Source organism: Fringilla coelebs, assembly GCF_963513975.1.
Source record: "Fringilla coelebs genome assembly, chromosome: 5".
Taxonomy (NCBI): Eukaryota; Metazoa; Chordata; class Aves; order Passeriformes; family Fringillidae; genus Fringilla; species Fringilla coelebs.
Window position 1 is genome coordinate 67,078,093 of NC_140033.1, and position 26,786 is coordinate 67,104,878.

At 46.9% G+C, this 26,786-nt stretch overlaps 1 protein-coding gene across 3 annotated transcripts in view; it reads left to right on the forward strand.

Annotated features, from left to right (window-relative positions):
• Positions 1-26,786, forward strand: part of B4GALNT3 (beta-1,4-N-acetyl-galactosaminyltransferase 3) — a 67,259-nt gene that overhangs the window by 18,581 nt on the left and 21,892 nt on the right. For all 3 annotated transcript variants that reach the window (XM_084205422.1, XM_084205424.1, XM_084205423.1), the window contains exons 2-3: positions 22,448-22,551; positions 23,241-23,318. In XM_084205422.1, coding sequence (XP_084061548.1) covers positions 22,448-22,551; positions 23,241-23,318 — 182 coding nt within the window. The remainder of the gene's footprint in view (positions 1-22,447; positions 22,552-23,240; positions 23,319-26,786) is intronic.

The following is a 26,786-nucleotide window of genomic DNA, read 5'->3' on the forward strand; positions in this document are numbered from 1 at the left end:
AATGACACTGACAAATTATTCTTTGAGGAGTTAAGGGAACACTTCCAGGTCAGCTGCCCTGGTGCTTTTGGGAACTTCAACTTGACAGAAGTTAACTGCGGGCATCACACAGGTGGTACAACCAGAAGATCCAGAAAAAGGGGATGACAACTTCATGGAACAGGTCCTAAGGGAGCCAACTCAGAAAGACGCCCTCCTTGATCTGCTGCTTGTCTACAGAGACGGTCTCGTTGCTGAAGTGGAGATTGGTGGCTGTCTTGGCCACAGTGCCCACAAAGCGATTCAGTTTAAAATCTCTGTTGATAGGAGGAGAAGTGGCAGCAAAACCTCAGCTCTGGACACAAGGAGATGGATGAGAGTCCACGCTACTTGGACCCAGGGCTGGAAGGGATGCTAAGTACGTTTGGGAGGAGCTGCTGATTCCCTTGAAGGCAGGAAGGCCCTGCAGAGAGACCTTGACAAGGGGAAGTGACAGATTCTGCACCTGATGTCGGGCAACACTGGACATACAGACAAACTGGGGAATGAGCCCATGGAAAGGGACCTTGGGGTCCAGGTTGATGGAAACTGAACATGAGAGAGCAGTGCCTTGGCAGCCAGGAGGGACATCTGTGTCCAGGGGGCATCAGGCACAGTATTGCTGGCTGGGCAAGGAAGGGGATTGTCCTGCTCTGCTCTGGGGCAGGCTCACCTTGAATATTGTGTTTTGGGCAGTTTGGGGTGCCGGAATGTTAAAAAGACATTGGGCCATTAGAGTGTCCAATGGAGGGCAACAGAGGTGGTGAAGGGCCTTGAGGGGCAGTCGTGTGAGGAGAGGCTGAGGGCACTTGTTCTGTTCAGCCTGGAGGAGACTGAGGGGAGACCTCATTACTGGCTACAGTTTACTCATGAGGCGCAGACACTGATCTCTTCTCAGTGGTGACCAGGGACAGGACCTGAGGAAGTGACCTGAAGTTGTGTCAGGAGAGGTTTAGTTTGGCTGTAAGAAAAGGTTCTTCACCCAGAGGGTGGTCACAGCACCAAGCCTGACAGAGCTCAAGCACTTAGGCAACAGTCTTGGACACCTGATGCAACTCTTGGGGATGGTGCTGAGCAGGGCCAGAGTTGGACTCAGTGAGCCTTGTGGGTCCCTTTCAACACAGCATATTCTGTGATTCTGTAAACTCAGGAGGCAGAGCTCTTAAAACAAAGAGTTGTCACTTGTAGCTTACTAAGACAAAAAGAATGTTGTTGCTGAAAAAGTCTAAAATTCCAAGAAGTTATTCTTAATTGGGGAGTCTTGTTTGTGTTTCCATTAGCCAAGATAACAGATATTAGTAGTAGTTGTCTGATCGCTGCAGGACCTTTTTAGAGGTTAAGAGGGCACAGCAGCACATAAGCAGCACCAAGGCAGTCCCAAGGCAGGGATCTGAAGATTTCAACCCTGTAACAATTTCTCCTCATTTTTTGATGTAAAACTTCAAAACCAAATTTAGTTCTGTTGATGCACTCCTTTGTCCACATCGGAAAGGAACTGGTGCAGAGGGTCTCCTTGACAACCTGCCTGCTCTGTGGTGTTTGCCAGATTTCCCATCCTGGCAGAGCCCATCAGTGCCTGACTCTGTAGCTGCCCTGCAGGAAGGCTTTGATGTGAGGGTCTGTGCAGGGAGTTGGTGTCAGTCACTGCCTGCCTTCTCTCTGCTTGCCGGGAAATGCTCTACTGGCTCCTAAGAACAGGGTGCCACAGTGAGCCTTTCTGCCTTCTCCCAGCTCCAGCTCATGGCCCTTCTCTTCATCACCTGAAAATTTTGGGATATTGAGGATAAAAAGAAAGAGGGGTGCTTGTGAATAGATCAAAATGCATGATGTCAAAGGCCCTCTGCCTTTCATTGTGGTGCTGGAGATGTTGCAGAGAGGAGGCTGAATGGTCATGGCCAAGGGAACTGGATGTGACGTGGGTGACACTGGCTGAGCGTGGGTGGAGATGCAGAAATTAGGGGGTGAATCCAGACCCCAGGCACCCTTCTTGCTCAGTGTGGGTTGCTGCTGGTCTCTGGGGACCAGCTGCACGTAGAGTTGAGTACAGCTATCACGGGTATCAATCACGTGGACAGTGCCATGACCTGGGACTCTTTTCTCCAGACCACATGCCCACGGTTGTTTTAATCCGTCTGTTTAATCCAAAGGCAGACTCTGGCTCTGTCAAGTCATCTGGGCCTCTTGGCAACTTCTAGAAACCTCTTTGTGCAGCTGTGGGCTGCTGGTGGCAGTAAGCAGCAGTAACTCTGTGGTTTCCCAGCACGCACCATGCCTCAGCACACCATCACCTGTGCCACAGCACTGCTGGGCAAAGCTCTGCAGAGACTCAGGTACCAGCTCTGTGCACTATGCCTGGTGATCTGGCAATGCTGGAGGAAGAAACTGTTAAACAAGAAGGATTTGGCTAAACTCTGGTATGAAAACAAGCTGCAGCTGGGTGCAGCTGTTAGCACAGCCCATCAAACCACGAGAAGACATGCCTGTCTACCCAGCAGGCCTGGTAGGGGAATTTCAGTGCTGGCTACTTTGAATGAGTGACCCCTGGAACATTTGCAAAGGAACCAAGAGATGGAGAGACCAGGGATCAGTGGGAAGTAGCCAGAGCATGAGCTAGGATTAGGTTTCAGATAAGCACTTGAGGAAACAGCTGCAGTGGTCAGGACTAGGGGGTAGTGGAAAGGACTAGGTCTGGGGCAGCTGGGTGGGGACAGTCAGAGGCAGTAGGACAACATCATGCCCCGTGGATGAACTACCATGGTAGCATCACATGGTGACGTATGAAGACAGCACTGCAGTGCCACCAAGGTGTCCCTGCAGCAGTGGCATCGGCAGTGTTGTGGGCTGAAAGGACACAAAGGTGCAGGGAGCTGCTCGTGGGTCTTGTAAGGCTGTGGGCCAAGCACAGCTCCAGTTTGAGCAGGTGGAACTGCATAGACACGCTCAGGCACCTGCTAGCACAGAACTGAACCCAGCAAGAATAATACCTGTTAGCTGCATCCAGCTTCATCTGCTCCACTGCAGGGCACCTTTTATCCTCCTGTCCTTTGCATTGCTGTCAGACTGGGAGGAAATACCTGGGTTTCCCCAGGGATTTGCTTTAGGCAAGCCAGTCTCACCTCAAAGTATCCCTGTGGGAGGGGAGCAGAGGATGCTACAGTAGGCTCCTAACTGTGGGAAGCACCCTGCCTGACATGGTTGAACTTGATGGCTTAGGGGCATCTTGGTTTGAAAGCCGGGCCCTGAAGGTCTGGGTTTGCCTGGAGCTTCTCCCACAGCCATTTACTGGTCAGCCCTTGCAGGAGTGTAAAAGAAGGTCAGAACTTCAGGGTTCAAACACTGTTCTCAAAACTCTGCTACTCAGGGGAGTTACTCCAGATTTACCACAACATTTCTGAAATCAAAGGCAGGCTGTAAGGACCTAATTAAAGTAAGGCTGTGTGAGATTTGAGATGGTCAAACCAATATATCCTTCATCTGCATTACTGGATCTCTATTAGTTACTGGAGTTGTTTGAGAAGGCCACAATGAAACTGGACACCTTACACCTGAAACTGAAAAATACAAGGAAACCTCTTTCAAATATGGTCACACAGGCATTGTTCAGGAGGAAAAGTGACCCAGGAGTCACTCACTGGTCTGTGACTGGTAAAAAATTGGCTGTGCAACAAAGCTGTCTGCCTTGCTTGCTGCAGCTCATCAAAACATAAATAGAGTGAGGCCACGGGCTGGATCTGAGCCCACGGAAGCCAGTGGTGGGGCTCCCACTGGGCTGCAGCCAATATGGTCCAGAGCAGCTTTTGTTTAAAAATGGAAGAGAACATAAACAGGCATGACTGAGCTCTGACATGCCCTTGAACGCAGATACATCTCTGTCTGGAGCAGAGACTCAGTGCTCAGGGATATCATGAGGTCTCAGAAGGACCATGGGGAAGGAACAGCAGAGGTGGCTGAGGCAGAAGAGCTTTTCTTGTGACAGGATTTGCTTGTGTAAGATACCTATGTCTGTATTTTTTTCCCCCGTGAAGAGAGAAAACTTCACACCAGTCCTACAGCAGAATTCCAAGTGGCTTTAGAGATTAAATCAGTCTCTTGATTTCCCTCAGTGCTGTAACATTTAATGGGAGTTACACCACGAACCTGTAAAGCATTGTTTGTAAAATAGTCTATTGGGTATGTGCTGGGTGCTCTCAGCATAGTTAATCCAGTGTTGCAGGAGCCAGTGATGCAAGTGGTGTGGCTGGTATTTTTTTTAAGGGTTGGATAATTTTATGACTAATAGTAACACTTGCAACTATGCATGGTAAGAGAAATTACAATTTGTGCTGCAGGGCATACACTGACTGTTTCTGTAGGTCATGAGGACATTTTTTTTTTCTTCTCTGTAAGGTAATACAGCTAAAGGTACTTTTGAAGGTTGTTTTCTTCTGCCTTTTAAACATTAGATGTTGGCTGCTGGTCAAAGGTGGATTATCTGATGGGATGAACCAATGGCCTGATCTTCTAATTACTAAATTCCTACGTAAGGCTTTTATTTCCTGCCCAGTGAGGTCCTGTGCATGTGCTGTGACTTTTCAGAGAGCCCTTTTTTTTGTAAGATAGAGTTAAAGGCCCAGCTCTGGTCCCTAATTGAAACCAGCAGCATTCAGTAAGTTTGGACCATGTCTGCCTGCTGAGTAGCCCTAGGCAGGCCTCTGTGGTTTCTGTTCCATGCACAGGAACTGTATCTCCGGCAGAAGGTCTTAGAGCTGAGTGAAGAATTGCAATAGATAAACTACCATATTTATTTCACTTTGTTTGCTTGTGCAACTTCCAGGAGCAGATCAAAATCTCCTGGCATGTACTTGATATTGTTTAGCCATTGTATGGGCACTGCTTTTTCTTTTTTATTTCCCTCCTGAGCTGGCTAAGGCTAGCCTTTAGACAATCCAGGCCTGTTGTGAATGTTTGTAAGGAGTGAGTTAAAAACTGGCCCTCTCTGAGTAAACCAAAACATGGTTTGAAAATATGTTTGGGTTGATTCTTCCAGGGTGGTTCAATCACTCAGAAAACTGGAAGAAGGCTACTTTAATTTTTAAGATGAGTGGTAAAAAGGATCCTTTTAATGTTGCTGGTTGTGGCAGCTTGGTTTTGCTCTGTTCCGTCCACTCTTGTAGCTGTACAGCTCTGTACAAACTGTATACAGCTGTGCACACAAATGAGCAGCTGGGCAGTTTTGACCACTGGGCAAAATCCCTGGTGGGTGATGTTTTTGTTTTTAAAGAGCAAAAAATAACCTGGCGTGGTTCTCCAGCTTGCAATTTGCAGCACTATTGGTTAGAAGACATCCTTTTCATATAAAAGCAGAGTGAACTGCAGCAAGCTGCTAAAAAGAGAGAAGATACAGGACACTGAGATGCTGTATCATCTCTTTGACTGTAGTTGCTTTTTGGCATCTCATGGGTCATACTTAAAGCCTGCACATTGAGTTGCTGAACAAATGTGCTCCCTTGTGGCTCCTGCTTTGCTTGTGGTATTGAGGCAGGCAGGATTTCACAAGGGGTTTATTCTTCTGTCTCAGGTTCACAGGTACCACAACCTCCCCAAATCCTGCTCCCATCAATCTGTTGGAGGTCAGTGCTACATCTTGTCAGACTGGGGAGGGCAAAGGACTTGCTTTGCTGTGACAAATGTGACCCTGCCCTGTAAGGAGCACTCAGAAGCACTGTAAGGAGCACTGCTGTGCCGCAGGCCTTTTGTGGCAGCTCAGGAGTCAGCAGGGCCATTGGGTGTCCCTCACACCCAGCCCCTCCTGCAGCTCTGGGAGCTTGCTGTAATGGTTTCATTGGTGCTTTTCTCATGTCTGAGGTGGGGCAGTCCTGAGTGGAAAGAATAGCTTGTAATTTTCTTTTTTTTTTTGCATGACAGTTACTCTTTTTTCTCCTCATCCTTGCTTCTTTCCTTAGATTTACCCTGGGGTGAGGTATGAGTCACAAAATCTAATGGGCTTTTGTAAGAAGCTGTAGGCAGGGAAGGAGCAGGGAGTGGTTGCTGATTCCTGGGATTCTGTGGCCAGCAGGTGAAGTGCAATGCTGCTGGAGCCACCCGGTGCTCTCCACTCGAGCTGCTGGCAGGAGGCTGGGCCAACTGGGGAGAACATTTTAGCTCAGTGACCAGCCTGCTTAGACACAAACCTGTCCTGGAGTCAGTCCTGGAGCTTGACAAGGCAGCCCCACAGCCTGGCCCCTGCAGATGCCTGCTTCTTGCCTTGGGAGCAGGTGGATTGCTTCCAGCCAGAGAAGAGGAGATGAAAGGGAGAGGAGGGACCAGCTATCATTTATTAATGCTGTTGAGTTGTGTTTCTTTCCAGTGCTGTACGACTGGGGCAGGACTTGCAGGCAGCTGATGAAAGAGGAGACAGAGCTCACCAGGAAACATGAGAGAGCTTTCAGGAGGAGTCTCAGGAGGGCCGCTGGGAGATGGGAAGGTCTGTGTGCTCCCCCAAAATAGTCAGAGGCTGTAAGAGTCTGAGAGGGCAAGGGAGTGCCCTTGAGGGAGGAAAGAAAATAAACAAAAAAGCATGGAGAGGCCAGCTGAGAAGGGGTGGAAGAAACTGTACAGTCATCTTGTTATTGCAGAGTTGGTAGACAAAAATACAGGGTTTTTTTCTCTTCTGTGATATTTCCTGTTTGCTAAAAATTTGAAGTTAGTGTTATGCCCAAGGTGTATTTCCTCTCTTTGGAACTAGTGCTGGGTGAGAGCTTGCCTGTCCAGAGAGCCCATTACTTTGCTAGCATAAGTGAGCTCAGGTTTTGTGAAAAAAAAGTGTAAGACTTCCTGGGGGTAGATAGAGGGATAGGTTTTAGAAATATGTGAAAAATTTCTATAGAGTCTGGTGGAAAATTATGCCTGCTCTGGTTTTTTGTAACTCTTCGCGGTCTATAGCAGAGATGAAGTTGCTAATTAAACTCTTCTTTTATTTGAGATAACCTAAAATAGTTAGAAATGTTCATAAAGGATATCTCTCCACAAGGGCTGCTCACAGCAACTGAATGCTTTAGGGACCAGATTTCACCAGAGTTCTGGGACATGCTGTGTGTCTCTGGTTTTGTGACAGTCATGCTTTTGATCATATGCAGAGATGAATAAAAAATGTTGCCCTGACATTTCCAAATTATGCAGTTAGAAGCATTTGAAGTTAAACCCAGTGAGGCTTACTTTGCCAGCTTCTGAGATACAGAGATCAGATTTTTTTTTTAAACTAGAAAGCAAGTTTTTTTCTTATTTCTAATGAGGATCAGAGTACCCAGAGGCCTGATTTTTCCAATAGAAGCAGTAGCATTTTTTGTTACAAATCTCTGTGAGCCTGAATGCACAGACCCTGTGCATTAGACTCTCCATGCTGGTATTTTTTTGCTGTTTTAGAAAGAGAAATAATTGACCCTCATGGTACTTCTGTGAATCAAGTTTATGTTACCCTCACCATCAAATGTTGACTGAAAAATAGTCAAGGAGAGCCTGCTGGCGTTCAGGACATGCTGGAATTTACTCATTCTGTATTTACTCCTCACAAGCCATGTCCTGATCTTTCATGGCTGCTGTTAAGGTTACTGAATTTTCAAACACCAACACAGCTGCTTTTCAAGAAGGGTGAAAGCCCCTGCTTTGCAGTGCTGAACAAACACCTCCTATTTCAGTGTTGTGGAAAGGTGTGACAAAACTCACTCCAGCAGCCCAGATCCTTAAAAGCAGGTGAAACCCCAGTGTGTGATGTCTGCTGTGTGTGTGTCACTCTTGATGTTGGCTAAAAGAGTGAGGAGGATGTAGGAGAGCACATTGGTGCTGTCTTAATTTTGTGCACTGCACCACCAGGTCTTCCTCTTGGCAAGAGCCAGGACAGCACAGAAGGGAACCTGGTGGAGGTGAGCAATTTTGGTTTGCTGCCAGTTTACCTGTTAGCATATTCCATCAGAGCAGGATTTTTTTGGATGGATAAGCTGCTGGACAATAGACTGCTGAAATTCCCATTGCATTATTTTGGAATCAAAAGCAGAAGAGCATGTCTAACAGTGGCATTTATGTGTGTTATGAAATATAATAGACAAAGCCCTAAAATCATGCAGCAAACAGGATTTACTTTCTGCTCCATGTTTTATAGATCCTGTGAAATTCTGATGTGGTAACCTGGATGTTATTCTGTGGTTGCTTTATTTGAATGAAAAAAAGTTATCTCATTAATATAGTAGGGATATGAATAATAAACTTAGGTTGCAAAACCTTATTCCTTTTGGCATTCAGCCTCAACTCTTTTGTCCCTACATTCTCATTTTCCAGGATCACAAAGGTTTTTGACTTGAAACTTGCTGTGAAGAGAGTTCATCTCTAATGGAGAGATGGAGAGCACAGAATGAGAGAGGAAAACTCACAGTATTCTTGCAAACTCTGAAGTTGGTAATTGTATTGCTAGGCTCTAAATAGGCACATGTGTGGCTTGGCTCAAATCCCAGTACTTTCCCTTGGGACTTCTGCTTCCAAGGTACTTAAAACCAGGCTTTTCAAAAGTAATGAAGTTGTAAACTTCTGGGCTTGAGAGTTATCAGTGTATTTAGATGGCTGTCTTAAAACTACATCACAAATTATTTTTGTCTTGTGTGATGAACAGTCTGGAGTAAGCTTGGAGCAAGGCAAGTTACAGCCCAGGACTTCATGAGAGAAGACTTGGGTGTGTTCAGGGACCTGCTTCAGACTCCCTTTGGAGGTGGGGAAAGGAAAGGGAAGGAAAGGGAAAAGGACTGGTGCAAGCTGCTTTAGGTGACAGTGATGCTGCTGTGAGCAGGGGTTCAGACCAGATGATTTCCAGAGGTGCTGCCCAACCTCAGCAATTCTGTGCTTTGGTATTAGCATGCATTAAAAATAGATTAAAAGAGTATTGAAGAATGAACTACCTTGGGCTGTTTTGGAGCCCAGGAAGTCATGGACACACACAGTCCTCATCTCCATCCCAGGAGACACTGCACTGGGAACTTTTCCTATAAAACAGTGGTTAGCACTGTAATGTTTCAGAGCACTAGAACTGAGGTCTGATGCTCTCCCAGCAGTGTAGAACCTGGAGCTTTGTGAGTGATTGGGGTCAGAGGAACATACAGGACAGACAATTGGCAAAATGTAGGTGAGAGGACAGCTGCTCTCTCTGACCTTCAGTTTTGGCAGAACATGTTAGAATTTTGGGTATTTTGATATATGTGATTGTGTAAGGCAGTGCACTCTTACCATTATGGAAAAGGACTCAAATTTAACAGAGTCAGTGGAGCTTGGTAGGAATCACAGCAGGAGCCTGTGGAAAAGGTCAGTAAAACTTAGCAAAGAGACTGAGCAGGGTATTTGGATGAAATCACAGGTCAGCATGTAAATAACCAATGTCAAATGGCATTTTCAGTGGACATTTATTCTGGAGCCAGTACAGGAATTACTTTGTGAGTTTCCTGTACTGAATTACACAAGAGGCAGATTAGACAGTTGTTAGGGTTTTGTTTGTCCTGAAGTTCATTAGCTGGGTGAGTGCTGGGCAGCAGGAAGCCATCTTCCTTGGCTTATGGAAATTTCCAGTGTGTTGGAAAGAAAATGATAATTTTGCAATCAGTCCTTGCAAGCCACCTTAAGCAGCTGGAAGGGCAATTTTCATGCTCTGGTAGAAAGCTACAGCAAAGTTAAATATTCCACTGAAACAGGATAGCTCTGTGAGGCATGCTGGCCCAGCTCCAAGGCAACTAACCCAGCTGTCTCCTGCTGGGTGAAGGATCACCTCCTGGAAGCCCTCAGGAATGCCTGCTGGTGGCAGGGATTGCTTGTGGAAAACAGAGGCCCTGCAGCAGCATTTGGCTGGCCCCTGCAGCCTGGGCTCCAGAAAGTTCAGCTACATCTCAGCTCATGAATGGCTCTCAGCTTGTTCTGTCTAGGGCACAACTCAAACCAGAAATTTCCCAGTAAATAATTTTTCAGTTCTCTGGAAGTTCTGAAAGAGCAATAGAAATGGTTCCCCTGATTTTTTGATATTTAGGGCAGTGTGATAAAACGCTAGACCTATCACACAGGTTTTGTTAGTAGAGGAGGTAGCACAGAAATGAGTTAAATTTGCAATACAGCTTAAATGTCATTCACAAAGTGCACAATTTTATCATATTTCCACTGCTAAAGCATTTTAATTTGTGTTTCCAACTCCCAGCTATAATAATAATAAAAATATTAATATATTTAAACTGCATCACATTGAAAAAAAACCCCAACAGTCAGCAACAACTCAAACTCCCTGTATAGGGAGAGGATGACAGGAGATGTAGTATATAAGGGATTTTCCCCCTAAGAACATGGATCTCTTTCAACTTGGTCTTCAGAAAGGATCTACACTTGGAATCAGCTGAAAATGAGAGATGCAGTTTAACAATTGCTGGCACTTCAGATAAGAAAGATCTTAATCAGCTTCAGAACCCCTCTCAGTGAGGAATATGCCTATGGATCAACTAAGAGCAGAATAGAATAGTTGCTTTGTTTCTTCTCTTTCTGCACTAAGTGCATGCATTATTATTAAATGTACTTTGCTAAAGCAAACTGAATCTTCTCTATCAGCCATTAAAAAGTCCTTTAAACTACTTGAGTCATAAACCTCCCTGCTTCTCAGCTGTGCTGTGCCTCACACAGGGCTCTTATTTGTACTTCCTCTAATTGTATGTCTGTGCATCTGCAAATGTGCTCATGGTGAGCAGGTGACAGCAGCACACTGGAGTCTTTTTAGAGGAAAGTTCAGGGGTAGTGTTCCACACACAGCCAGGAGATAGAGCCGGGCAGGGCAGAGCCAGCCCGGGAGGGCAGAGCAGGGTGGGACAGAGCCAGCCTGGGCAGGGGGTGGGGGAGGGAGATGCTGAGCCGGGCCAGGTGTGGAGTTTGGGGGCTACTGGTGCCCCAGGGCCCCTTCAGCTTGGTCCTGGTCCTGGTCCCGGTGGGCCAGGGGTGTGTCCCGACTCTGCCACCTGGAGCATCCCTCCTCCATCCCCATCCCTCTCCAGGGGATGATGCCATTGTCATCCCTTCTTGGGTTTCTGTGGTTGAGATGACTTTTGAGGTATTAGAAAGTCTCTTTTTTCCCAGCCCCATGAGCAAAGAGGACCTTGAGATTCATCAGTTCTGCTTTTCAAGGTTATTTTTTCTTATTTATTACATTCCTTCTCTGACCTGCTGAGATCTGTCTGGCAGGTCGGGTTGTGGCACAGTGACTGCCCTTGGGGTGGTGTTAGCTTTTTATACTATGAGCTATGTGTATTTTATTTACAATAATTTTCCAATACCTATCACCTATGTCAGACAGTCTGTCTCTATTCTAAACCAGTCCAAAAGTGCCACTACCATCACAGCAGAAGATGGAGGACAAGAAGAAGAAGAAGGAGGACAGAACATGCCCAGATTCCTCCATCTTGCCTCTTGAACCCCCATTCTAAAACCCCAAGGTTCTACCTTTTTACCCTGTGACGAATTAACTATCATTCTGCTCAGACTCTTGTGGCTTGTAGATCTTCACATGAAGTTGGTCATTGTTTCCATGGGTTAAAATCGATGGCACAGGTGTCTGTGACTCCGTGTCAAGGTCTCTGAGCCCCCTGCCAGGGTCTTGAATCACCCAGGGCAGCCAGAGGAATGTCCTGGGTCCTAACAATCCCTCTCCAGCTGGATCCTTAAAATCCAGCGTCAGTGGATTTTAAGGATCCTGGGATGCTCAAAAAAAAAAAAGAACTATTAAGGCAAGATTTACAGAGCAAACTAAAATTGCTCTTCTTGCCTCTTCTTGTGTGACATCTCCTAAGTCTTCTTGAGGAAGTTTTTAGCTGGAAGACACCATATCAAAAAAAATAATCCCAAGTGAAAGTGGAATCTGTCCCAGTATAGCAGGCTGAAAATATTCAGCAGTCTGAGTAAATCTTCTGCCAAACAGTGGGATTTAGGCCTGAGTGTTTTAGCAAACTAGGTCGTGGTAAATACAAGCTCTTTCTTTTTGTCTCTGTGGAGGTATAGGTTGAATATCAGGGAAAGGTTTTTTCACCCAGAGGTTATTCAGGTGCTGGAACAGCTCCCTAGGGCAGTGGTCGCAGCTCCAAGCCTGACAGAGCTCAAGGAGCATTTGGACAAGGCTTTCTGGGATTCTTGGGATTGCCCATGCAGGGCCAGGAGTTGGACTTGATGATCCTTGTGGGTCCCTTCCAACTCAGAATATTCTGTGGGACAAAAAGTTTCTGTGAGCTCCTCCTGGTTCCCGCTTTCATAATTATTTTTGTCAAGTGTGTTGCACAGGCTGGTTTGAGATCTAGAGCAGGACACTGACGTGGGAGTTCAGACAGAGGAGAAACAATATTTCAGGAATTCGTATTTTGGAATTATGTCACTGGGTAAGAGCTCTATAAAAGAGAATTTACACAACCCTGATTTTTCCTCATAGCAACCCATGTTGTGTAAATAAAGCTGTCCCAGAAGCAAGTGTGTGTTGCAGCCTGTCCCATTGCACAGCATGCAGTTGCTCAGAGGCAGGACTGAAGGAAGGACTGGCAGCTTGTTTTGTCCATGTGAGTTTTGAGCCTGAGTCATGGAAGAGCTCAAGCATGCTCTTGCCCCCTTAATACTCTGAGGCTTGATATTTTAAGTCATAAGTACATAGGATTTTCCATTACTTATCAAAATGTTAGCCTGTCTTTGCATGTTTTTCCACCCTGACTAGCAGTTGGTATTTGATGAGGATTCAGAGGAAATCAGTGTTACAAATCTCAGCTTTGCTAAACAGAGATGCTGGTGTCAGGTTGCATGCACAGTTCCACTGCAAAGACAGATGAAAGCTGGCATTTAGGCTTAGAGGTCAGATAAAGCTTTGAGCGTAGATTTGGTGGTGTCAGCATCTGATGAGAAATTTCAGACATTTCTTGGAGAATATCCTGATTTTCCAGTTGCCTTTTGCTGCTGTTTTAATCAACGTTTGATCATGCTTACAGCAGCCTTCCAGTACCTAAAGGTGGCCCACAGGAAAGCTGGAAAGGAACTTTTGATGAGGGCATGTAATGATAGGACGAGTGGGAATAGCTTTAGACTGAAAGAGGGCAAGTTTAGATTAGATATTAGGCAGAAATTTGTCACTGTGAGGGTGGTGAGGCACTGGAACAGGTTGCCCGGAGAAGTTGTGCATGTCCCATCCCTGCAAGTGTTCAAGGTCAGGTTGGATGGGGCCTTGAGCAGCCTGGTCTAGTGGGAGATTTCCCTGCCCACAGCAGGGAGGGATTGGAACCTGGAAGTCCCTTTCAGCACAAATCATTCAGTGACGCCTAAGTCTGAACCAGGAGTTGTAGTTTTGGATTTTGAATCAAAATTGTGGAAGTAAACTTATAAACAGGGATTGCATCCAGGGTCCTGAAATACTTGGGAGTGGTTTTAGAGCCTCATCCAAACCCCAGTAACATTATTCAAAGAGCTTCATCTGACTCAAAATGCAATGATCAGGTTGTTTCCAATGTGACATACCCAGGGAGCAGCACCAGAGCAGTGCCTCAATCACTGCACTGTCAGCTTCTCTTTGTTATATTGGAGACTTGTGCTGTTCCTGTGGGATTGATGTTTATCAGTATGTGTGCTGCTGGTCCCTCCTCAGCAGAGCTGTTGGGGAGCTTTTGGGTTGTCCCAGAGTTAGAGGTGCCTCTGTCTCCAGGGCTTTGTTTGATGTCAGAGCAGGGTGTCCCGTGCAGAGCCACGGGCAGAACAGTCGTTCTGCTGTCCTCAATTTAAAGTAATTTAAACAAATTTAAACACAGGCAATTTAAAGTCATTTAAACAAATCATAAGATATTTCTGGGGTGGCCTGCAAGAGACTTGGTTACCTTGCCTCTTTGCAGGTCAACCCTACCTGCACCATTTCTGGCAGATATTTGTCCAGCCCCTTCTTTATTTTTTTCTGCCCATAGTCATGTCCATAGTCTGCCTCCAGTCATCACTGAAAATGAAAGTGCAGGGTGGTAATTTTGTTGTAATGCTCACAGAGACCGTGGAAATAACAATTTCAGCAGTAGTGAGTTACTCCTTCTGACGTGAATTCAGGGGAAGAAAATGGTTACAGCAGCTTTGGGCAGAATAGCAAATAGAAATGGCAAGTAGAGGTGTAAGTAAAGTGTGGGGGTTTTTCTCATGGAAGCAGTGAATGGCATTTTCTACAGCACAAAGTTCCACAGAACTTGACTGAAAACCAAGCTGCAAGAAGATATTTTGGGAATGCTGTATCTATGTGGAAGTAGCAAGGTATTGAGTCGTCAGGAAAATCCTCACACAAGATAAAAAACCAATGCATTAGCTGTGTTTGGTAAAGCAGTAACAAATGTTGACTTGAAGGTCTGTTGCTCAGTTGATGTTCAGCTTCACATCCTAGACAGCTCCTGTATTTTAAAAAAAAAAGTCTTGGGAAGCTCTTTGGGCAGTCTGTTGCTGCAGTGTTTGGATCACTTGAGAAAAATGCAATTACCAAAGCTTTCTGAAAGCTTTGTGGATGACCTTGTTGAGCTCTCTTGGGCACGGCCCTGTTGCAGAAAGAAAAACAGATGGCAAAGACTGCTGAGCATAAAATTGCCATTTTCTTTCTTGATTTTTGTAGGTACCTCCCTGTGCTCAGGGGAGGGAAGCTGCCTACCTATGTTACTTCTTACTAACTGCATTTATTCAGCTACTGTGGACATCAAAGCAGCAGATGTGTTGGTGGTAGAAAGCATTTAGCAACATGCATCTCTTTGTAGAATCAGTCCTCGATGATGATGATGATGATGAGGCAGTAGGTAGGAATTAGAGCAGGCAGGGAGCCTGCCAGGTCTGTGCACAAGTGCAGTGCCTGTGCTGTGTTGCACTGATAAATGGAGGCAAACTTCAGCTTTAAATAACTTGTTACCTCAATGAACAGGCCTTTGTTGCCTCTCCTGTCTCTAAGGGCACAGCTTCCCCAGTTGCCTCCAAATGGCAGGGAGAGTGCCAGGAATACATCTTGCAGTGATCAATAACAGCTGGAACATCTGCTTTTCATGCCACTCACCTTGAGGTTTAGGTAGGAATTTTTCAAGTTGCTACTATTATTTCTATTAAAAACAAAACAAGGCAGACAGCAGAGTGTGAGCCACATTGAGGATGTGCTCACTGGGAGTGAATTGGTAGAACCCCATGCAAATGTTTCAGGATTAATGGCATTTTTGAAACAAAAATAATGCCTAATGTTGCAGTTTATCATCAAAGTAGCAGGTTACTTTTACTTTAGAAGCAGGAATAAAAAATCAAAATCTAGCCTGGTACACAAAACACCTGACTCTGTGTTCCTCTCACAACCTGCTGGTTTTTCCGCGTGCTCGAAGTACTCAAGTTTGAGCAAAGGCGAATCTCACACCAGCAAGTGTTTTGATGCAAATCCCATATTTTCAAGACAATGACTGGCAAAAGGCTGGCTTGGTAAGTGTGATTCCATGATGGGAACTACTCAAATACCTTTTTTCTTGGCATGACTGGAATCAGACCTCTTTGACTGGCTGTTTGAGAACTCTATACCTGTTTTGAGAGCTCTATAGCTGTGCCTGAAGACTGTAAAAGCAGAGAGACTGCTTTTGATGGCAATATTGTACAAAGAGGCAGCCTGTGTGCAGCACAGGGTCTCAGGGACAAGCACACCATAATTGCAGCACAATTGCCATGTTCTGTAAATTAAACGGTGGAACTTGCCAGCAGTTAAGGATTTGAACTGCACAGCTATCATGGCCATAATGTTGAAAATATATTTAATGATTTAAAAGCTTCTATATGTGTTTTATGTGGTTTAAGATGGCCCATGGAATACCTCAAGAGGGTAACAGACTAGCCAGCATTTCTCCCTGCTGTGCTACAGAAGTTAGCAGTGCCAAAATCAGGGGCTTTAATCTTATGCTGCTGAATGCAGCAGTAGGTGCTCTTCTGCTCAGTCTTCATTTGAGCCAAAATTTTCTTCTTCCCCTGAAAAACAGAGTGCTCTGCTCTTCCCCCTTCCCCAGTATAATCCTTCAGGACCCCTCAGTGGGGAGAGGGGAGATTCAGTTGTGTGGTTGAAGAGATGAGGATGGGCAGGAGAGGACCCAGGGCTCCTGTGGGCAGAAGTCGCCTTGGGCAGGGGGCTGTGACTGCACAGCCAGAGCTGTGGCTGGGCACCTCAGCTGGCTGCATGCTCAGCCATGAACTCTTTCCATGCTCACATGAGCTCCTCAACCTCCTGTGCCTTCAGTGTGGAAAGTGCAGGCAAGTAAGAGTTTGCAGTAGTTTTGTTCTTGTACATTCTGGGTTGAAGCAGAGGCATTTCTGGAGCTGATATAGGAGCTGAGCCCTGTAATTTTGCAGGGTAGTGCAGCTACATGATGGTCTTTCTCATTCAAATCCAGCATCTCCATATATCATATCCTCACTGACAGCAGGCAATATTTGCTAGATAATTGTGTGGCATGGGTGGTTTTAATGATTTAACTAGGGCAGTGGAAAATTTTAATGACAGAAGCAAGATTTTAATTGTATTTTCTGTGAAACCAGTTAGTGCTCCTGCCACTGTTTATCAGTTCCTCACTTGCTGCATAAAATACATTTCCTATACCTAGAGGGGAGCAGCAGCAAGGTATTATTTGTGGGTGAGTCTGGCAGTGAGACTGCATTAGGTAATTAATATCTGTTGATTTTCCTCTCCTTTCCAAGTGCAGTGCTCTGCCTTTTCCTCCATCATACTTCAAGTACCTTTAATGTTCTGCAGTTTATTGTCAGTTTGCAAAGCCATTCACATAGCAGTGAACCAGAGTTGTACCTGGAGGAAGAATGGAGTAATTTATGTCTGCACACAAGGTTCCTAACTTGAGCTTTGTCCCTGGAGAAGGTCAGCAATCTTATTTGTGGGCTCTGCACTAACCAGAAGTGGAACAGTTTGCAGGGCTTCCCCTGTAACAACTGTGTGTCATGCTCCTTCAATCCTTTTAACTGCATGAGTGATGTTCCAGTCTTGACCTGAGGACAAGAAGTTCACTCTTTTCTGTCTATCCTTTTAATTGACCCAAATAAGTATCCAGAGACTCCCTTGGCCTGGCCCTACCCTTGAATTGAGGTTTTTTGGTAGTTTTTCTGACCCTATCTGTGATGCATGACTTGACCTAATTCACAGATCTGTCCAGAAACTGTTGGCTGTCTCTTTTCACTGTATCCTTCACCCACATCTATGTTAGTGGAAGGTCAGATTACACCTCATCCTCATGATTTTTGGTGTTGTGGGGCTGTGTTGTGTGTGTGGTAGGCCAGGAGATGAGTGTTGCTTCTTCTGCACAGTGGCACCAGCAGTAGGGTTTGCTCTGGTGTGTGAAATGCATGTCAAACTCTCTAAACACCTTCTTATGTTCACTTTCAAGCAACCTTCAGCAGCATCTTTTGGACTAGTATATTTGCAGGGCACCTGGTGGTAATGTCAGGGGGTATTGGGTACTGCACCTGCATACCTGTTCAGCCAGGAGGAACAGACCTCAAATGATGCTGAAGTCCCATGGAATAGCTGTAAGTTGAAAATATTCAACCAGGATAAGAGGAGAAATAAGACTATCCAAGGGAGGGTTAAAGCATCAAGCCATGGTGAGGGGTCTGTGGATGCTGGGAGTAATGAAGAACAACACCCTGCTTCATTCCTGCCAGTTTCTTTCTTGCCCTCTCCTTGCAACAAAAAGAAGAGGAGAAGGGTCTCATAAGAAGGAAAATGCTTTTGTGCAAAACAGCATGTAGACCTGCTCTTTCCTGAGGCTGCTGAGTGAAATCATTTTGCAGGGTTATAAAAGGGCTGGCTAGAATGTGGGTGTTAATAGCATTTGCAGCTATGTAAGCAGCAGTAACAACAGCAGAGTAATCAAATCTCATCTTCCAGAGGGGAAGTTGATCACCTGAGTGGGTCTGGGATTTCCCCTTGCACCATTGCCAGGTATCTTCACGGGCTAATTGAAATGTGCAGTGCAGTCTGGAGCCAGGGGCATGGAGTGGCTGGGTGGATTTAATCTCTGAACACACACAGCAGCTCTGGTCACACTCCTGCCCCCAGGCCTGAGAGCTCCCTGCCTACTGCTGGCTCTTATCTCTGGCTGTGCCTTTCTGCTTTTTTTAAAATTTTTTTTTCCTTTTGAACTGGGCTTCAAGTGCATTGCTCTGGCAGAGTTGTAACTGTTGGGTGAGATCTCTTCATCTCCACTTGCAGCTTCCTTTGCTGACTTTTAACCCAGGAGCAATAAAAAGCATGGCTCAAAAGAGGCAGACATGGTGCTTGTGCCTGACCAGACCCTAGGCAAGAACCATCTCCATCTAATTTTCTCTTGGTGCAGCTTTTCTGTCTCTTAATGGTTGACTCACTGGAGTTGTGGGCAACTGGCTCCAGACTGGCTGCCTCTTGCAGGGGCTCTGCTGCAGGATGCAGCATCTGTTTCAGCCTCCTCTTCAGCTTCTTTGCCTTTTCTTTGTATTCAGCTGCCTCTTTTTTCCAGTAGGAAGCTCAGGTCCGGAGGGCTTCCCATCATGAATCCAGAGGAGCAGTTGAGGGTTGGCCCTGCTGGGCATTTGGATCCTCAGCAGGCATCTGCCAGCCAGCCTGATGGGAACAGGGACAAAAAGGACCACTTTTCTCTGAGGAAGAACCACCTTGGTTCTTCATGGCTTTGGTTGACCCCTGTGAGGGACCACTGAGGTACAAAAACAGAAAGAAAGATGGACCTCTGCTTCTACAGAGGAGGTTGGACTGATGCCAAGGAGGGGGGGAGTGTGGCAGCAAGTCTGGCTGCTACTTCTGGCAAGCTGTGCCTGCATCAGTGCTGCCTTTGGAGGTGTTTGAGGTGAAAAATAGCCTTGGAAAACAACTGGTGTTCTTTGGGAAGTGATGGGAAATACTTTGTGAAGTGAAACCCAGAAGAGAGAAAGACAAGGATCTGTCTCATGCATCTGTCTGACGTGCTGATAGCAGCAATGCCATCAGCCCAGCATCTTCCCCTGACTTCGAGACAGGCTCTTCCCAGGCCTTTGATTTCTGCCTTCATGGTTTTCCTGCCTTTTTATAGCCAGAACCGGCTTTGTAGAGGGACTGGAACAAAACCATCCAAACTAAGAGTTCTGGCCTTCTTTCTTAGCAACATTCAAGTGTTTGCTGAAGTATTTTAGTTCTTGACTCCTGCTTTTTTCCAGGCCTAGGCTTGTTGACTTTAAGTGGCCATCAAGAGAGTGCTCAGGGCAGTGAGCAGTGCTCAGGGAGAGCTTGAGGAGAGGCTGAACCCATGGTAGATCACCCTGCCCAGGTGCTCCTGAGGCAGGGCAGTGGATGTGGCCTCAGGGCTCCCCTCTCCAGCTGTCACGCAGCAGTGGAGACCTGCAAGGCCATGTCTTGAATCCTGTGACATGCTGTGGAGAAAACCTGGGTGAGCAGTTGGCCCTGGGAGGTGTTCTGCTTGCAGGAAGCTGCAGGAGATCTGAATTTTCTGTGGTTTCCTCCCTTAAGTGAGGAAAGCATGGGCAAAACCAGGTCCTTCTTCAAGGGTGTCCCATGGAGACCCTCAGGGAAAAGCCAATCTTTTCAGCAGGAACTGGAATGCCAAGAACTTTCTCTAAGGGGAGTGTTGATCCTATTATATTCTGAAAATAATTTCCTACCATGCTGGAGAATTGGCTTGTCAAAGCACAAATTACCCAGCAAGGAAATCACTGCCTCCAGATTAATTCGTAGCTCCTTTGTCTGTTCTGTGCTTGGCTGATGTGTTAGTTAAATATTTGTACAACACAGAGAATTGCCTCCCTTTCTTCTCTTTTCCAAGGGTCAAAGAAATGTCAGCCATTGGCACTTCTGTGCAGCCAGGCTTCTGTGTTTGCTTGGAGGCAGGCTCCATGCCAGGATGGAGCAGCCAGGGTGGCCAGCAGCCTTCCCAGGAGAGGCAGGTTACTGATGCTTTGTCCTGAGCTTATTCCACAGGGCAGTGAAGTGCTGAGTTGAACAATGAAACTAAATAACCTCTCCCCTCTGCACAAGAGGAAAAAACCTGCTGCTCTTGGTGCCTTCCCTCCGTGAATCTCCAGGGGTGAACTAACTTCTGTTGCCTATTTTTTTTTCCCCTGATTTACTTGTTTCCTCTCTAGCCAGCTGGGCTTCGGTGATCCTTGTGGCTCCCTTGCAACTCAGAATATTCTACAGTTCTATGAGTCTATTCTCTGAAAAAAAAAAGCCTGCTGTTCTCTCCCACTATTATAAGGAGCCCTCAAAGCAGAAATTGCTGAATTTCACATGAACTGCAAATTCTGTTTCAGCCCCATTCCAAGTGTGTCCAGTTGCAGGACTCTCACAAACTGTAGTTTCTGCCTCATTGCTCTGAACAAGGGGGAAACCCACCAGTTAGACATAAAATTATATAAGGACAAAGGAATTTCTCCTTTTTTCCCATGACAGTCAGTCCATGAAGCACAGGTTGTGGTTAGCTGCATTAATCAGTAGATTACTCACCCAGTAACTGAAAAATCCTCTGCAGAAGATAAATACTGACCTTGGTATTTTTAGTCATAAATTTAAATGCATAGCTTCAAATCAGAATCTGGGGGTGAGAAGGTCTTGATCAGAAATTTATGACTGTTCAGCATCTAACAGGCCTGAATGAAACTCACACATACAAGCCCAGCACCCACATCAGGAAAGCAGGACACCCTGGTTGGCTCTGAGCCTTGTCTCTCACTTGAATCTCTGACTACTTTCATGTTTTTCAAATTTTTTGCACTTTCTTTTTGTTAATTGCCCCCCCTTTGAGCAGCACACCACAGGAGGCAGCTTTCTGGACAACCTCTGCCAGACCCTGTGGGATTCAGGAGCAAGCAGTGAGAGAGTTTTGCAAGCCTCTTTGTAGTTACAATAGCTGGCCAAGAGCTTAGCACAGCCAGGGAGGGGGATCTGGCAAAGGGCTCTTTGTGAATTCTAGTTCCTGGGGTGGTTTGGGGTTTGCCTTGGCCTCTGTGTTGCCCAGAGGTGTTTTGGGGATGATCTGAGCCATGTGGCATGTAAAAGCCCCCTCCAAAGCAAGCAGATGGAGCATGTTCCTGCCTAGGGCACTGTGAGTCTCCCGTGCTGCAGATTGGGTGGGCAAGGTGTAGGTGGGTGGATTGGGTGAAATGGGTGTGCTGCCTTTGGAACAGCAGGTGTTTCCCCAGCAGTCCTTCCCTCTCAGGGCATGTTCCTGCCACTTCTGGCTGTAGGAATAGTGTAGAAGGCTCAGACCATTCATCTAAACACTCAGACTAGAAGCTGTTGGGATGGTTCCTTGTGTATACCAGGGCAGCCAACTCCTTTGGGCTTCCTAGAGCTTTGGGGATGATTTCCAGTTGTAAAGAAAATGGGGAGAGAGCCTGGCTGCTCTCCCTGGTGTGTGGGTATTGAGCTGTTTTGTCCAGCCTGGGAGAAGCCAGGGCTGCTGGAGGTTTTGGAATTCCACTCAGGCTGGAGTTTCCGTGGGCGCAGCACTGAGCTGCTGGCAGGCTGGTCACTTACTGGTTAAGCGCCAAAATGTTTCTCAGATCTGAGAACCACATAATGTGAGGCACTGTGGCACTGCTGGGAGGTCTGAGCTGTGCTCAGCAGCACTGCCTCGTTGCTGATAGGGGCAGCAGGCACAGAGAGAGCTACAAGGTGCTGCATCTGCTTGGCTTTGTTCCTCCTAAACCCAGGAGGTCACTGAAGCTTTGGAAGGAAATCAGAATAGATCCTGACTTCTGGATTGAGCAGAATGAGATGGGAAGGGAGTTTCAAATGAAGTTGCTTTGAACCTGGAAGGTGACTTTGCTTGAATAGCAGTGTCCTTGACTGCATCACTGCCAATATTTTAGGTGTGGCAGATGAGCATCCATAATTTCCTTCAAGAAGAGAAAATTGAAGCTTTTATTGTGAAAATTGGTGCATATAAGAATAATATTCTTTTGATTGTTAAGTTAATTAATAATCTAGTTATTGTCTTATTTCTCTTTGGGAGTGCTAATTGGTAAAAATTGATATTCTTTAGTTTGACTACTGGGATTATGTGAGTAATCTAAAAGATATTCCTAGTTGTGTGGTGATTAATGAAATCTCTGATATCTATCTTAGAACTATGAATTTTTATTTAAGTAGTAAATAATTAAGAAGGAGGGAAGAGCTTTTAAGGAAAATACAGGCACTTTTTCTCTCTGTGCCAGTCTGCCAACTCCAAGCAACATAAAACAACTCCGTGTCTCTGCTGGACCATTCCAGACTGTTAAAGGTCTCTCAGTTCTGAAAGACCAGTTCATACTGGTGACTGCTACACTTTCTTTTTTTAAGAAAAAAGTTCCCTGACACCTTTCTGTTTACTGACACCATTCTGTTTCCTCTGTACAGGATATGAAAGCTGGAGGGAGCTTGCTAAGGTTCTGTCAGACACCAATGCCCCGGGAAGGGACACAAACTTTCAACTGGATTATCCACCGAAGCTGGGACACCAGGTGAGGACTCTTGGGCTGACTTCTGAACATGCAGAAGGGCAGCCCTTCCTTTCTGATGCTGGCCCCAAGAGACAGCTCTCTCTTCACACAGGAAGGAGAGCTTGCCACAGGCAGACTCTGAGCTGACTCACAGCAACCTGAACCTACAATGGCTCCACTGTAGTCAATTTAGGTATTTTAGATGTACCAAGCCACGGGGGTGGGATGAAGCTGGCTGGGCTTGTGGCACAGGGAGGCAAGATAGAAGCAGAAGTGAAAGGTCAGGAGAGAGTTCATTGCTCTCCAGTGAAGCACATCTCAGTACTGTTGAGTGAAGGCAGTGCTGGAAGAGCTACTGCTTGAACATTTTTGAAACATAGACGGGAAAAAAAACCCCAGAGAATGACCTAAGTTTTAACTCTGTGCTAAAGTTAACTCTAGCAAGCAGTTATAAAATACTGATATCCTTTTCCCTCAGCAGTTCACCATGTAGATGTGCTGTTAAAAAGCCAGGGAGCATTTTCACCCTGTTACATCCATGATATTTGACTTGTCCTTTGGGAAGGGAGCTTGAAAACTTGTTTTATTTTCTCATAGGTTCTTGTGACAAGGTTTGAACCCTCTTGTAGAGCTTGTGTAGAACCACCTTGTACATGTCAGTGCTGTGCCATTTTTTAAGTTATTTTGACTTTTCTCTACTTATATTTCAGGTCGAAGAGCTGCAAATAGGTGGGAGGAATAAATCAAATTATGCAGCTGTTGACAGCCCTGTCCCATGGATGCCAGAGGTGGGTGCCTTTCTCCATCATTTTGGGTGAGGGAGGTTATGGCTAGAGACTTGTATAGCAAAAATGAAAGGCAGGGAGGTATGGCTGGAAATTAATTCACTTTACTAGAAGTCCACTCCCTGCTTAATGACACTTACAGACCTGAGTAATCATCTGGAAAGACTGGAGTGTCCAGATTCCAGGTAATTTGGTGTCTCCAACTCCTCAAGGCTCCAAGCACCCACCTGCAATTCCAAGTAGCTCACTACCTTCCTGAAAAGTGAAGTTTATTCAGGGCTGGGGTGTGTAGGGCCAATCATTCAACAAGCAAATACATGACTATGGCACACAGAAGTGTCCCACTGCTCTTGCTCTAGCTTTTGCCATCCAACCCCTGCATGTCACAGGTGGAGATTTCTCTACTTCAGTGGCACTTCCATGAACAGACACCCTCTCTGGTGACCCTTGCTGGCTGGGGTAAACACTCCCTTTGTTTCCTTCATGCCTCAATTATTCTTTCCTCCCTCATTCTCTTATCTCATTATTTCTCTTCAGATAAGGGAGCAATGCAGCCTGCTTCTAATGAGAGGGACACCAGCCAGGGGGCATTTAGTTAATGGAGCCAGCTCACTAAATTCCTCAAGGTGATTAGAGACCTGCACAAATTAAGGAGCCTCTGTGAGTCCCCAGGGAAGGGAGCAGGCTGCTGGCCCTGCACTCAGATCTCACTGGTAATGGAGGGAGAATGTATCCATGCAGCCACAGCAAGGAGCAGTTCAGGTCCTTCAGGTCCTATCCGGCCACAGCAAGGAGCAGTTCAGGTCGCTGCAGCCTTGGCTTTCCTGGCAGTAGGCAGCATCAGCCACCTTGCAGTGCTCAGAACCAGATCAGACCACTGATCTGTTCAGTGTCAGAGCGTGGGCCCTGGAGTGCTGGTCCCAGCTGGAGCCTGGGGTCTTCTCCAGCTGCAGGGCCTTGCTGGCAGGGCTGCCTCCCAGATCAGCAGCTCCTGGCCAAGAGCCAGCAGGATGTCAGGGACAGGGCTGCTGCTGTGCCCAGGGATGACACTGAGCATTTGCTGCTCCCCTCTCCCACGGCACTGGGTGATACAGGCTCTGTGTGGCATCTCCCAGCTTCCCTGAGGCTTTGCCTTGTGTCTCTGATCCCCTCCCTAGAGATTTCCCAAAGCACATGAATCTGGAGAGTGGCCAGCTGTGGTGTGCAGTGAGCCTTTACCAGGTTAGAGGAACAGCTGGTGGAGGTGCATGCTGTGGCCTGGCCACTTTTCTGTTTGGCTGTATAAGGCAAAATTTCCTGCCCTTGCTGCAGCACTGTGTGTGCCCAGAGGGTCAGCAGAGTCCCCCTGACTGCAAACAGAGGCCAGTGGTTCACCAGCACCAGCTGCAGAAGGTGGAGAGGGATCTGTGGACACAGCTCTGTACAGAGCTGCTTGCTCTGCTCCCAACCACCAGCTGAAATTTCTCCCAGCCTGGGGATTAAGTTTTTCTGTGACTCTGCCCAAATTAATTACCCTGGGTCTATAATCCCACTGTGCCCTTCCCACAGCATCTCTAATAACTTAATTGCAGCCTGACTCCTGGGGCAAGGGGCACCGGGTTGCCTCACACAGGTCAGGGAGCTGGGCTTTGTTTTAATAGAGAGGCATATTCCTGAAAAACATAAATAATTAACAGGGTTGCAGAGTGAGCTGGTAGCCAGCATTGCCAAAAAAGGACAGGTTTCAATTTTCCTCTCTCAGTTTCAGGATATGAGATAGGCAGCTTAAGTCTTCAGCCTTGGATAATGTGGTAGGAAAGTGTGCTCATTGGAAATCCCAAACTGAATTTTTGCTCTGGCACCTGGGGGAAAGGAGAGGTCACCCTTGCTCCTGGTTCCTCAAGATGCCTGTGCACATGATGGTTGTTATCTTTACTGTCACTTCCAGGCACCAGAGCAAAGTCTTCCAGCTCCCACATCACACACTGCCTGCTCAGGCTGGAGAGGTGTGGGGTGTTTTGTTTCACTAATTCAGAAACGTGCCTGGCTCTCGTCAGGGCAGACCTGCACTGCAGGGTATGAGTGTCACCATATGACACTGCTGTAGGTGTGGGCAGGACTTTCAGAAAAGTGACTGAAAGGTTAGCCAGGCTGTTCTCATTTACCTCTGCAAAAGCATCTGCTCAGCTCTGAGAGGAGAAAGGTCTGGGCAGTGCTGGGGTGCATGCACAGTTGCACAGGTGCTGCACACAACCAAAGGATTGTGCTGGAGTGTTGTCCTGCTACTAAACCTGCCCAAAGAGAAAGCATCCTTTCCTAAGAGGACTGAAAGACAAAGCTATTGCTGCTCACTCTGTCTCTGCTTGTCTACTCTGTCTCTGTCCCTTCCTTGTCTACTCATGCCCATCCAGACAGGGGCTGTCTTGCTAACTTGTCTTGATGGATTCCCACAAGTGCCCAGCCCAGCAGAGCCTGCCGCCAAGCCCAGCTGCTGGCTGCTCGAAGTCACCCAGCCAGGGGAGCTGGGCCAGGCAGGAGGAGGGGCTGCAGCCACTCTGAGGAGACAGAAGAGTCTTACAAACTCAGGAGTTTCTAGTTGGCAGCACAATGTTGCCTTTCTTCTGTGGCTCAGGCCCTCTCTGTGCCCTGTTTATCATTCCCTGGGCTGCGTGCAGCTATGCAGCTGATTTGCCTCTGCGATGCCAAAGCTGCCCAGGATTAAATTAGGAAAGCTTCTCCTCTCCATCCTGCTCCAGTTACAGGGCAGGAGGTCGTGTCTTTTCTGCTGCATCTCTCTCAGCTTTGCTGCTTGCCCAAATCTTTATTCCCTGGGCTCCTTGCTCAGCAGGAGGCTCTGGGTGTGCGGTGCCACCCCCCAGACAGTTTTGATATGATAGGGTTTGGGCTAGGAAGAGGTCTGGGTTTATCTATGTTCCTGATCCTCCTCTATGGTCAATTCTTGTAGCAGGGGCTGATAATCTAACATTTCTTACTAGAAGGAAGCAGAAATGCCAAAATCTTTCACTGCAACCTAGGACTGCAGACAGACACTTTTCCAGTGTGCTCAGTGGGGAGGGTTGGGCTGGGGCTCAGGCCAGCAAAGCTCCCACAGCCCTGAAGGGGCATGGCTGCATTAGTGCCAAGCAAGGGCCTTAGCCCAGCTGTCCCCTCCCTGCCCTTGTAAGGGTTCAGCTCTCCCTTGGTGGGACAGTGCTGTTACAGGACTTGTGGCACAGTGCTCAGAGGGAGTCAGCCTGCCCAGCCTCCCTGGGGGAGTAGAGCTCAGGTGCTGTGCTCCAGGGCACGCTCACACTGTGCTGGGTGCTCCAGGGCACGCTCACACTGTGCTCTGTGCTCCAGGGCACACTCACACTGTGCTGTGCTCTGTGCTCCAGGGCACACTCACACTGTGCTGGGTGCTCCAGGGCACACTCACACTGTGCTGTGCTGGGTGCTCCAGGGCACACTCACACTGTGCTGGGTGCTCCAGGG